We start from the raw sequence: 13,696 nt of genomic DNA on the forward strand, positions 1-13,696 counted from the left end.
TTGTGTGTGCGTGCTGATCACGACTCCTGTTTCCGCCAGCCTTTCCATGGCAGGGACCCCACCAGGGAAACGCTCGTGGAAACACGGTGCATGGGCCACAGGGCAGCTCCTGCACTGCTCATGCCCTTGGAATAGACACAGCTAAACTCAAGACACTCGCACCTTTCACCAACTTTCACACTTCAAAAATCTTTCAGGCATTTCATTGACCAGGACCTACTCAATGCACAAGACCTCTCCTCAAGCACAATTATCAAAATCTGGAATTCCATCTCCATCTGCTCTTCAGACATTCCTCTGAAAGACAACTATCTTCTACCATTAGTGTAAAGAAATGGCTCCCTGTTGCAGTTACCCTCCACTTTTTGCCTGATACTGATGCTGACTTGACTGAGAAGTGTGCTGGGACCCTGCTAACTAGGCCCCAGCACCAGTGTTCTTTCACCTAAAAATGTACCATTGTTTCCACAATTGGCACACCCTGGCATCCAGGTAAGTCCCTTGTAACTGGTACCCCTGGTACCAAGGGCCCTGATGCCAGGGAAGGTCTCTAAGGGCTGCAGCATATCTTATGCCACCCTGGGGACCCCTCACTCAGCACAGACACACTGCTTGCCAGCTTGTGTGTGCTAGTGGGGATAAAATGACTAAGTCGACATGGCACTCCCCTCAGGGTGCCATGCCAACCTCACACTGCCTGTGGCATAGGTAAGTCACCCCTCTAGTAGGCCTTACAGCCCTAAGGCAGGGTGCACTATGCCACAGGTGAGGGCATAGGTGCATGAGCACTATACCCCTACAGTGTCTAAGCAAAACCTTAGACATTGTAAGTGCAGGGTAGCCATAAGAGTATATGGTCTGGGAGTCTGTCAAAAACGAACTCCACAGCTCCATAATGGCTACACTGAATACTGGGACGTTTAGTATCAAACTTCTCAGAATAATAAACCCACACTGATGCCAGTGTTGGATTTATTAAAAAAATGCACACAGAGTACATCTTAGAGATGCCTCCCTGTATTTTACCCAATTGTTCAGTGCAGGACTGACTGGTCTGTGCCAGCCTGCTGCTGAGAGACGAGTTTCTGACCCCATGTGGTGAGGGTCTTTGTGCTCTCTGAGGACAGAAACAAAAGCCTGCTCCGGGTGGAGATGCTTCACACATCCCCCCTGCAGGAACTGTAACACCTAGCAGTGAGCTTCAAAGGCTCAGGCTTCGTGTTACAATGCCCCAGGGCACTCCAGCTAGTGGAGATGCCCACCCCCTGGACACAGCCCCCACTTTTGGCGGCAAGTCCAGGAGAGATAATGAGAAAAACAAGGAGGAGTCACTGGCCAGTCAGGACAGCCCCTAAGGTGTCCTGAGCTGAAGTGACTCTGACTTTTAGAAATCCTCCATCTTGCAGATGGAGGATTCCCCCAATAGGATTAGGGATGTGCCCCCCTCCCCTCAGGGAGGAGGCACAAAGAGGGTGTAGCCACCCTCAAGGACAATAGCCATTGGCTACTGCCCTCCCAGACCTAAACACACCCCTAAATTCAGTATTTAGGGGCTCCCCAGAACCTAGGAAATCAGATTCCTGCAACCTAAGAAGAAGAGGACTGCTAAGCTGAAAAACCCTGCAGAGAAGACGGAGACACCAACTGCTTTGGCCCCAGCTCTACCGGCCTGTCTCCCCACTTCTAAAGACACTGCTCCAGCAACGCTTTCCCCAGGGACCAGCGACCTCTGAATCCTCAGAGGACTGCCCTGCTCTAGAAGGACCAAGAACTCCAGAGGACAGCGGCCCTGTTCACCAAAGACTGCAACTTTGTTTCCAAAGAAGCAACTTAAAGACAACAGCATTTCCCGCCAGAAGCGTGAGACTTGCAACCCTGCACCCGACGACCCCGACTCGACTGGTGGAGAAACAACGCTTCAGGGAGGACTCCCCGGCGACTCCGAGACTGTGAGTAACCAAAGTTGTCCCCCCTGAGCCCCCACAGCGACGCCTGCTGAGGGAATCCCGAGGCTCCCCCTGACCGCAACTGCCTGACTCTAAGATCCAGACGCCTGGAATAGACCCTGCACCCGCAGCCCCCAGGACCTGAAGGATCGGAACTCCAGTGCAGGAGTGACCCCCAGGAGGCCCTCTCCCTTGCCCAGGTGGTGGCTACCCCGAGGAGCCCCCCCCTTGCCTGCCTGCATCGCTGAAGAGACCCCTTGGTCTCCCATTGATTCCTATTACAAACCCGACGCTTGTTTGCACACTGCACCCGGCCGCCCCCGCGCTGCTGAGGGTGTACTTTCTGTGTGGACTTGTGTACCCCCCGGTCCCCTTCAAAACCCCCCTGGTCTGCCCTCCGAAGACGCGGGTACTTACCTGCTGGCAGACTGGAACCGGGGCACCCCCTTCTCCATTGAAGCCTATGTGTTTTGGGCGCCACTTTGAACTCTGCACCTGACCGGCCCTGAGCTCCTGGTGTGGTAACTTTGGGGTTGCTCTGAACCCCCAATGGTGGGCTACCTTGGACCCCAATTTTAACCCCGTTGGTGGTTTACTTACCTGCAAGAACTAACAATAACTTACCTCCCCTAGGAACTGTGAAAATTGCACTGTCTAGTTTTAAAATAGCTATATGTGTTTTTTTTTTAAAGTATATATGCTATTGTGATTATTCAAAGTTCCTAAAGTACTTACCTGCAATACCTTTCATGCAAAGTATTGCATGTAGAATTTGAACCTGTGGTTCTTAAAATAAACTAAGAAAATATATTTTTCTATACAAAAACCTATTGGCCTGGAATTGTCTCTGAGTGTGTGTTCCTCATGTATTGCCTGTGTGTATGTACAACAAATGCTTAACACTACTCCTTTGATAAGCCTACTGCTCGACCACACTACCACAAAAATAGAGCATTAGTATTATCTCTTTTTGCCACTATCTTACCTCTAAGGGGAACCCTTGGACTCTGTGCATACTATTCCTTACTTTGAAATAGTACATACAGAGCCAACTTCCTACATTGGTTGCAGCGGTGGGATACAAGACTTTGCATTTGCTGGACTACTCAGCCAATACCTGATCACACGACAAATTCCAAAAATTGTCATTAGAAATTGATTTTTGCAATTTGAACTATTTTTCTAAATTCTTAAAAGTCCTGCTAGGGCCTTGTGTTAGTCCCTGTTAGCATTTCTTTTAGATTTTAAAAGTTTTGTGAACGTTTGAATTAGAACCTAGAACTAGTCTTAGATTCTTAAAAAGTATTCCAACTTTTAGAAACATAGGGGGTGATTCTGATTCTGGCGGGCGGCGGAGGCCGCCCGCCAGAATTCCGCCCCCATTATACCGCTCCGCGGTCAGAAGACCGCGGAGGGTATTATGAGTTTTTCCCTGGGCTGGCGGGCGGTCTCCAAAAGACCGCCCGCCAGCCCAGGGAAAAACTCCCTTCCCACGAGGATGCCGGCTCGTAATCGAGCCGGCGGAGTGGGAAGGTGCGACGGGTGCAGTGGCACCCGTCGCGTATTTCAGTGTCTGCAAGGCAGACACTGAAATACTTTGCGGGGCCCTCTTACGGGGGCCCCTGCCGTGCCCATGCCATTGGCATGGGCACGGCAGGGGCCCCCAGGGGCCCCGCGACCCCCCCTACCGCCATCCTGTTCATGGCGGCTTTCCCGCCATGAACAGGATGGCGGTAGGGGGGGTCAGATGAAGGATTCCCCCGAGCAGCGGTAAGTCGGCGGGAGCCCGCCGACTTGCCGCTTCTGACCGCGGCTGAACCGCCGCGGTCAGAATGCTCGTGGGAGCACCGCCAGCCTGTTGGCGGTGCTCCCGTGGTCGGTGGCCCTGGCGGCCACCGGCCGCCAGGGTCAGAATGACCCCCATAATGTCTTGTGCAGAGATGAATGTGGAGGAACTCGACCTCACACCTTACCTCCATCTTAAGATGAGGGAGCTAAGGTCACTCTGCAAAATAAAGAAAATCAAAATGGGCTCAAGACCTTCCAAACAACAGCTCCAGGAGCTTTTGGCAGAGTTTGAGAAAGCCAACCCCTCTGAAGATGGCAACACAGAGGATGAAGATAGTGACTTGGAGGATAATTCCCCCCCTCCAGTCCTACTTAGGGAGAACAGGGCTACTCAAGCCCTGACTCCAAATATACTAGTCAGAGATGCTGTTTCCTTCACAGGAGGGACCAGCACCTCTGAAATCACTGAGGATAACTCCAGTGAAGAGGACATCCAGTTAGCCAGGATGGCCAAAAGATTGGCTTTGGAAAGACAGATCCTAGCCAAAGAAAAGAAAAGACAAGAGATGGGCCTAGGACCCATCAATGGTGGCAGCAACATAACTAGGGTCAGAGATTCTCCTGACATGTTAAAAATCCCTAAAGGGATTGTGACTAAATATGAGGATGGTGATGACATCACCAAATGGTTCACAGCTTTTGAGAGGGCTTGTGTAACCAGAAAAGTAAGCAGATCTCACTGGGGTGCTCTCCTTTGGGAAATGTTCACTGGAAAGTATAGGGATAGACTCCTCACACTCTCTGGAAAAGATGCAGAATCTTATGACCTCATGAAGGGTACCCTGATTGAGGGCTTTGGATTCTCCACTGAGGAGTATAGAATTAGGTTCAGGGGGGCTCAAAAATTCTCGAGCCAGACCTGGGTTCATTTTGTTGACTACTCAGTGAAAACACTGGATGGTTGGGTAACTGGAAAGGAAGTGCATGACTATGTTGGGCTTTATAGTTTGTTTATGAAAGAACACATTGTAAGTAACTGCTTCAATGAAAAGTTGCATCAGTATCTGGTAGACCTAGGTCCAATTTCTCCCCAAGAATTGGGAAAGAAGGCAGACCACTGGGTCAAGACTAGGGTAACCAAAACTTCCACTGGGGGTGACCAAAAGAAAGGGGTTACAAAGCCTCCCCAGGAGAAGGTGGGTGACACTAGAAACAAAGATAAAGAGTCCTCTGTAGGCCCCAAAAAACCAGACCAGGTGGGTGGGCCCCGAGACACAACCCAAAACAACGGTGGGTACCAGGGTAAGAACTGGGATGCCACTAAGGCATGGTGCCATAACTGTAGACAGACAGGGCACCACACCAAGGACACTTCTTGTCCCAAAAACAAACCCCCTAGCAAAATCCCAGGGGTGACCAGTGTAGCCATTGGGAATGACGCCTCAGATGAGGAGGTCTTCATAGCCTTCAACTGGAAAAAGGGCCCAACAGGTGAGTTGGAGATTCCAGAGGGAAGTAGACACTTCCACCACCTACTGGTGAATGGAATCCCAGCCACTGCCCTGAGAGACACTTGTGCCAGTCACACTATTGTGCATGACAGGCTGGTGTTCTCAAACCAGTACATCCCAGGTGAGATGCCCAGAGTAAGAGTTAGCCCAGACAGGGTCACTGATAGGCCTGTGGCTTTTGTGCCCATAGAAGTGGGTGGGACTTTTAGCTGGAGAAGGGTGGTAGTCAGTACAGACCTCCCCCTTGATTGTCTCCTTGGAAATGACTACCCAGAGGTTAGTCAGAGCCCAAGAGAGGAACTGGTCCAGTGCCAGTCCTCTCCCAAGGATTCTGAAGGTGCTACCCCTGCAGTAACTGCAAGTAGGCCCCAGAAGAAAAAGAAAAGAAAACAGTGTAGGAAGGGTGGACAACCTTTAGCCAAGGTTTCAGCAAGCCAAGGAGATTCTGCTCCAGTAGGGGAGGACTCCAAAACTGGCACTGGTAGCGTCCAACCTGACCCACAAGAAGTCCTGGCTAGTCAGGCAACTGTTAAGGCTGAGTGGGTGGCTCCTCAGCTAACAGAAGAAAGAGTGGAAGAAGGGTGTTTACTACAAGATGTGGTAACCCCCCACTCTAATACAGCAGACAGGCACCCTGAACCTAAAGAAGCCTGTAACTTAGCCACTTCTCTTGTAGGTGAAGAGCTAAAGGTGTGGTTCTGGGCACTGACAGCTGTCAGTGGCCTCTGCTGGGTGTTAACCTTTATGGCTGCACTATCCTTGGCATGGTGGTCTGACCCCATGCCAAATAGCAAGTTAGGCCCCCTGACCCTGTTGGTCATGGTGGGGTTACTCCAGCTCTGGGTAACCTCTTTGGGAAAGCTAGGGGTGACCCTGGCTAAGATAAGACTAGCAGAGGTGGATACCTCTAACCCCAAAATAGAGAGAATGGGTGAAGACAATAAAAGCACAGACAAGAGGCAATTCAGACTAGGTCCTATCACTGTGGAAGTGGGTCAGTTCCCCAGAGGGAATGACCTGAACAGGAGGATGTAAGGCAGAGTAGGCCCTGCAACAAACCAGCCTATTTCCTCTACTCTTCCTCGCCTGACAGACTAGGAAGACTCTCCCAGCTTTGGCTGAGTCTCCTGGCCTTTGGGCTGGGGGGGGCTTGTGTAAAGAAATGGCTGCCTGTTGCAGTTACCCCCCACTTTTTGCCTGATACTGATGCTGACTTGACTGGGAAGTGTGCTGGGACCCTGCTAACCAGGCCCCAGCACCAGTGTTCTTTCACCTAATATGTACTATTGTTTCCACAATTGGCACACCCTGGCATCCAGGTAAGTCCCTTGTAACTGGTACCAAGGGCCCTGATGCCAGGGAAGGTCTCTAAGGGCTGCAGCATATCTTATGCCACCCTGGGGACCCCTCACTCAGCACAGACACACTGCTTGCCAGGTTGTGTGTGCTAGTGGGGATAAAATGACTAAGTCGACATGGCACTCCCCTCAGGGTGCCATGCCAACCTCACACTGCCTGTGGCATAGGTAAGTCATCCCTCTAGTAGGCCTTACAGCCCTAAGGCAGGGTGCACTATACCACAGGTGAGGGCATAGGTGCATGAGCACTATGCCCCTACAGTGTCTAAGCAAAACCTTAGACATTGTAAGTGCAGGGTAGCCATAAGAGTATATGGTCTGGGAGTCTGTCAAAAACGAACTCCCCAGCTCCATAATGGCTACAATGAATACTGGGAAGTTTAGTATCAAACTTCTCAGAATAATAAACCCACACTGATGCCAGTGTTGGATTTATTTAAAAAATGCACACAGAGTGCATCTTAGAGATGCCCCCTGTATTTTACCCAATTGTTCAGTGCAGGACTGATTGGTCTGTGCCAGCCTGCTGCTGAGAGACGGGTTTCTGACCCCATGTGGTGAGGGCCTTTGTGCTCTCTGAAGACAGAAACAAAAGCCTGCTCCGGGTGGAGATGCTTCACACCTCCCCCCTGCAGGAACTGTAACACCTAGCAGTGAGCTTCAAAGGCTCAGGCTTCATGTTACAATGCCCCAGGGCACTCCAGCTAGTGGAGATGCCCACCCCCTGGACACAGCCCCCACTTTTGGTGGCAAGTCCAGGAGAGATAATGAGAAAAACAAGGAGGAGTCACTGGCCAGTCAGGACAGCCCCTAAGGTGTCCTGAGCTGAAGTGACTCTGACTTTTTTAAATCCTCCATCTTGCAGATGGAGGATTACCCCAATAGGATTAGGGATGTGCCCCCCTCCCCTCAGGGAGGAGGCACAAAGAGGGTGTAGCCACCCTCAAGGACAGTAGCCATTGGCTACTGCCCTCCCAGACCTAAACACACCCCTAAATTCAGTATTTAGGGGCTCCCCAGAACCTAGGAAATCAGATTCCTGCAGCCTAAGAAGAAGAGGACTGCTAAGCTGAAAAACCCTGCAGAGAAGACGGAGACACCAACTGCTTTGGCCCCAGCTCTACCGGCCTGTCTCCCCACTTCTAAAGACACTGCTCCAGCGATGCTTTCCCCAGGGACCAGCGACCTCTGAATCCTCAGAGGACTGCCCTGCTCTAGAAGGACCAAGAACTCCTGAGGACAGCGGCCCTGTTCACCAAAGACTGCAACTTTGTTTCCAAAGAAGCAACTTAAAGACAACAGCATTTCCCGCCAGAAGCGTGAGACTTGCAACCCTGCACCCGACGACCCCGACTCGACTGGTGGAGAAACAACGCTTCAGGGAGGACTCCCCGGCGACTCCGAGACTGTGAGTAACCAAAGTTGTCCCCCCTGAGCCCCCACAGCGACGCCTGCAGAGGGAATCCCGAGGCTCCCCCTGACTGCGACTGCCTGACTCTAAGATCCCAACGCCTGGAAAAGACCCTGCACCCGCAGCCCCCAGGACCTGAAGGATCGGAACTCCAGTGCAGGAGTGACCCCCAGGAGGCCCTCTCCCTTGCCCAGGTGGTGGCTACCCCGAGGAGCCCCCCCTTGCCTGCCTGCATCGCTGAAGAGACCCCTTGGTCTCCCATTGATTCCTATTACAAACCCGACGCTTGTTTGCACACTGCACCCGGCTGCCCCCGCGCTGCTGAGGGTGTACTTTCTGTGTGGACTTGTCCCCCCCCCCGGTGCCCTACAAAACCCCCCTGGTCTGCACTCCGAAGACGCAGGTACTTACCTGCTGGCAGACTGGAACCGGGGCACCCCCTTCTCCATTGAAGCCTATGTGTTTTGGGCACCACTTTGAACTCTGCACCTGACCGGCCCTGCGCTGCTGGTGTGGTAACTTTGGGGTTGCTCTGAACCCCCAACGGTGGGCTACCTTGGACCCCAATTTGAACCCCGTAGGTGGTTTACTTACCTGCAAGAACTAACAATAACTTACCTCCCCTAGGAACTGTGAAAATTGCACTGTGTCTAGTTTTAAAATAGCTATATGTGTTTTATTTGAAAAGTATATATGCTATTGTGATTATTCAAAGTTCCTAAAGTACTTACCTGCAATACCTTTCATGCAAAGTATTACATGTAGAATTTGAACCTGTGGTACTTAAAATAAACTAAGAAAATATATTTTCCTATACAAAAACCTATTGGCCTGGAATTGTCTCTGAGTGTGTGTTCCTCATTTATTGCCTGTGTGTATGTACAACAAATGCTTAACACTACTCCTTTGATGAGCCTACTGCTCGACCACACTACCACAAAATAGAGCATTAGTATTATCTCTTTTTGCCACTATCTTACCTCTAGGGGGAACCCTTGGACTCTGTGCATAGTATTCCTTACTTTGAAATAGTGCATACAGAGCTAACTTCCTACAATTAGCATATAATATATGTTCCAACTTTAATCGGATATATGCGATCAGCTGAATATGATCACCAAATAAATTCAGCCTATTCCCTTTCATGCTGATATCATTTCAACTGCTACCATCATTAACAAATTTCATCTATCCATCAATCTATGGTGTTGCCTAATAAATGTTTCCTTTGACAAGAGCATCGTTCCTAACATCGTTCCAGACTTGAAAAATCACTACACTTCTAGACAAAAAGCACAGGATGATCCAACCTACCTTGTATCTACTGTTACGCAGCTAGTCTACAATGGATGTGCAAAGTTATTGAGAAATGTGTTGCTAACAAAGTTGCCACACCCATTGATCAACACAAGCTTCTAGCACCATTCCAATCCAGCTTCCACACTGGACAGAAACTGTTAGACTTAAAATCCTGAATGACAATCACTGCATGACGGAAAATGGCCATGACTGCCTTCTTATCGTCCTGGATTTATCAGTGGCATTCCACGTTAATGACCACAAATAGCTCATCACTATCAGTGAATCCTGCATGGGCTGCAGAGTTCAGGTCTGTGATTGGATTTCGTCTAGCAACGCGAAACGTCAAAGTAAGACTGCCGCATTCACACCTCTCATATAGTCCCAAAGAAAAAATCAGAGTAGGTGGAAACTATTTGTCTACATTGTTTCCTTGGTCGACACAGTTTGCAATTTTAAATTAAAAAAAAATAATGTCTACCTTATATTTACAAGTGATATATGAAGTACCTTAGGACTCTATTCTCCAACCCATCCTGTTCAACTTGTATATGGAACTAAGTAACTTTAAGGAGGAGGTGGGGGTTGGGATTCACCTGTATACAGGCAATAAATGAATACATGAATTAATGCAACCTATACAGAGCACACCTGCCTCAATAGAAGTGTCCTACCTCCATAGAAGTGTCCAAGCAATGCTTTAAGAAACCTTTCACAGCTCACACCTATCGGAAAAGAAACATTTTCAGCTATGTTTTAAAATTAGTCTCAGAAGTGGTCTTCCTGAACTGATTGGGTAGCTAATTTCCGAATTTAACTGCCAGGAGTGAAAAAGAGCAGCCACACTTTCTAGAAGTTTGGATCCTAGGGATTGTCAGAAAGTCCTGATTTGCTGAACAAAGAGATCTTTTTGGCATGTAGGCAGAACCCAGTCACTAAGATAACAGGGTCCTATTTGTGGACTGCTTTATGTGTGATCACCTGGGCCTTGAACTGAATTTGTTTTTCTGCTGAGAGTCAATGCAGTTGTTTCAAATTGGAAAAGATTGATTGTCGTCGTGGGACGTTAAGAATTAACCTGGCAGCCTCATTCTGGACCTTCTGCAGCCTACTTTACAAAACTGCTGACAACCCTAAATATAGCAAATTTGGGTAATCCAATCTGGAGGTGATCAATGAGTGCACTATTGCTCTACGTGTATAATCGGGGACCAAATTTAGACTTTTCTTTACTGATCTTAAAAAAGAGAACAGGTGGCCGCGATAGCTTGGCTTCATGGTCGAAACCAGAGCTGCTACCATATTTGACTCTCAAATTCCTGACTGTAGAAGAAAGGGTGATAGACTTGCCCAGTGCCTTTGCCCACCAGCTATACCCTCATTGCAGTAGGGTGTTGCTGAAGAACAGTATTTCGGATTTCTCTCATTTAAGATTTAGGCATCTTTGTTTCATCTATCTTGCTACTACTCTGAGACAACTCTGCAAGCATTTTAGGATCCCTTAATTGACCTGGTGGGATCTCTCATCCTGGTGGTGGCAGTGGTCTCCGGGCGGTCTGACCGACAGGATCGTAATCTGGCGTTTGGACCGCCAGGGATGCAGTGGTCGGACTGCCACAGCTCGTAATAAGGCCCTAAGAAAGGCATTTAGTAGAAAGACTTATAAAATCCAGCCTGTGACTTTGAATGGGATTTAAATGATCCCAATGCTAATTCAGCATTATAATAAAAATATCTTTTTAACTAGGAAATTAGGACAGAGATTTACCATTTCTGTGAACTTCAAATATCATATTTTACCCATTGTAATAGGGCCCAATAGATTGAGTTTGAAGGAATAATTTCCCATGTTGGATTCAGACATGTGACCTGCAGATCATACTAGGATGTCAACAGAGGGCCATTCTGCACAGACCCATTTTCTGATGAGGCAATTTCTAAAGCGTGACTGATCCTCCAAGGAATCTCTCAGCACTAACAGAACAAGGACTAATGTGGCGAAGTAAGGTGACTCCAGGTTTTGTCAGCCAGGAAGGAAAAGTAATGCCCTCCCATTCTGTAACTTCTGATCCTAAGAATCTGGAACAAATAAGCGCCGGATGAAGGCACATGATTGCAAGGGTCTAGTTGGAATGTAATGCTGAGATCTTTCTGACAGATATTTAGGAATTCAGAGCCAATGTATTAAAAAAATATGATATAACCCACTTAACATTGTAATATTTTTAGATCCCTGACTCTGTGTGTACTCAAAGCTGTATGCCTGGATTTAGGAAAGCTGTTATAGAAGATGAACCTATCTGCTGTTTTCTCTGCATTCCATGTCCTCTGGGAGAAATCTCTAACCAGACTGGTAAGTGATCATCAGCTCTGCATGTGTCATGGATATATGGGGCCAGATTTATCAAAGAATTGTGTTGCATTTGAGTCATGCAAGGTGACATAAGGGCAACAAAATCCTTAACTCAGATTTACCAAGCCACGGAAAGGCACCTTGTGTGGCCCTGCGTGGCTCAGTAAACCTGGAGTAGCGCAATGCGGCGCAAGTCACTGCCGTGCCTTAGTCTGCATTGGAACGAAGTTACATGTTCCCAAACATCCACCCATCCTTTTTGGTGTTTTCCTATGTTTACCAGAAACAAGTAAACCTTGGATTGTGCCTGCCTTCCCATTCTGTGTGAATGTTTATGTGCAGGAAGATGTCCTTTCCTGCTCAAAAACAATCTTGCCTGCAATGCAAGCACCCTTGCGTTATTCCTCAAAGGTGCCTGCTTTGTTGATAGGCAGCACATAGTGCACCTGCATAGTGACAGAACGGGGAAGCATCCCGTAAATATGGCACATTCCTGCCCTCTCCATTTGTCGCAGTGCAGCAAGTTACGTTGCTGCATTGTGCTGCATCAACTATTGATAAATCTGGCCCCTGATTTCTAAGAGTTGCTATCAGTGTATAGTGCAATACTGTATTTCAACAGCATTTGTAATGTCATGGTAAAGTAGACTGTTAATTATGTCTGGAAATGCATTCATATCTTCTCCACCAGACTCAGTGACTTGCTTGAAATGTCCATGGGATCAGTGGCCTGACGAGAGTCAAGAAAAGTGCATCAATAAGGTTGAGGAATATCTCGCCTACAAAGAACCTCTTGGAGCTACCCTGACTGGAATCTGCCTTGTAATGTCTTTGCTCCCACTTGCCATACTGGGGCTCTTCATACTGCACAAAAACACTCCAATCGTCAAAGCCAACAACCGCTCCCTCAGCTACCTCCTGCTGCTGACTCTCACCTCATGCTTTCTCTGCTCTTTGATTTTCATTGGTTATCCTACTCCAGAGAAGTGCCTCCTCCGACAAGCAGCCTTCGGGATCACATTTGCTCTTTGCGTCTCTTGCATTTTGGCCAAAACCATCATGGTGGTCATCGCCTTCAATGCGACCAAACCCAACAGTAACTTACGGAGGTGGGTGGGACCCAAATTTTCATACATCCTAACTAGTGTCTGTACACTTAACCAGTCCCTTCTTTGTATGTTATGGTTGATTATATCTCCTCCTTTCTCAGTATATAATATCTTTGCCCAACCTGGAAAAATCATTGTGGAATGTAATGAGGGTTCTCCCTTTGCATTTTGGTTGATGCTGGTTTATCTTGGACTCCTGGCTGCCACCAGTTTCATTGTGGCCTTCCTAGCTCGAAAACTGCCTGACAGCTTCAATGAGGCTAAGTTTATAACCTTCAGCATGCTCGCCTTCCTCAGTGTCTGGCTTTCATTCATCCCAGCTTATCTCAGCACCAAGGGCAAGTTCATGGTAGCTATGGAGGTTTTTGCCATCTTGGCTTCCAGTTTGGCTTTGGTATCCTGTATATTTTTACCAAAGTGTTATCTTATTCTGATGAAACCAGAACTGAACTCAAAGGACCATCTAATGGGAAGACAAAAAGGACATGTCAACTAGTTTAAAGATTCTGGGACTCCGGAAGAGTTGTACTTTGAAATTGGGCATGAATCTACCTTGAGCATCTGCTGTATGCACACCTGTGCCTGTCTTGATGATTTCAGGTGAAAAAATATACTGACATCATCAGACATTTCCACTCTTTAAATAAATATACAATATAAAAGCAATGTGGATAATGTGAAGATATAAATGCCTCAGTGATCAATAGCTTGAACTTCAGACAATAGTGTACAATTTGTCTTGTTTAACAATGTACAAACATTTGAAGTTATATACACTTCTTACAATGGTAGCATATCCTGAGATCGCAGGATAAACTAAACCCTTAGGGTAGTGTGGCACTGATTTTCAACTTTCTTATCAGAAAAAAGAAACTAATGATGGACAGAATGCTGTTTTCATAAACACTCTTATCTAAAATC

At 47.9% G+C, this 13,696-nt stretch overlaps 1 protein-coding gene across 1 annotated transcript in view; it reads left to right on the forward strand.

Annotated features, from left to right (window-relative positions):
* LOC138267208 (extracellular calcium-sensing receptor-like) overlaps positions 1–13,271 on the forward strand; it is a 33,198-nt gene extending 19,927 nt beyond the window's left edge. Inside the window, exons 5-6 of the mRNA XM_069216062.1 lie at positions 11,543–11,666; positions 12,358–13,271. Coding sequence (XP_069072163.1) covers positions 11,543–11,666; positions 12,358–13,271 — 1,038 coding nt within the window. The remainder of the gene's footprint in view (positions 1–11,542; positions 11,667–12,357) is intronic.
* The last annotated feature ends 425 nt before the right edge of the window (positions 13,272–13,696 follow it).

The sequence above is a fragment of the Pleurodeles waltl genome, chromosome 12 (genome assembly GCF_031143425.1).
Source record: "Pleurodeles waltl isolate 20211129_DDA chromosome 12, aPleWal1.hap1.20221129, whole genome shotgun sequence".
NCBI classification, from domain to species: Eukaryota; Metazoa; Chordata; class Amphibia; order Caudata; family Salamandridae; genus Pleurodeles; species Pleurodeles waltl.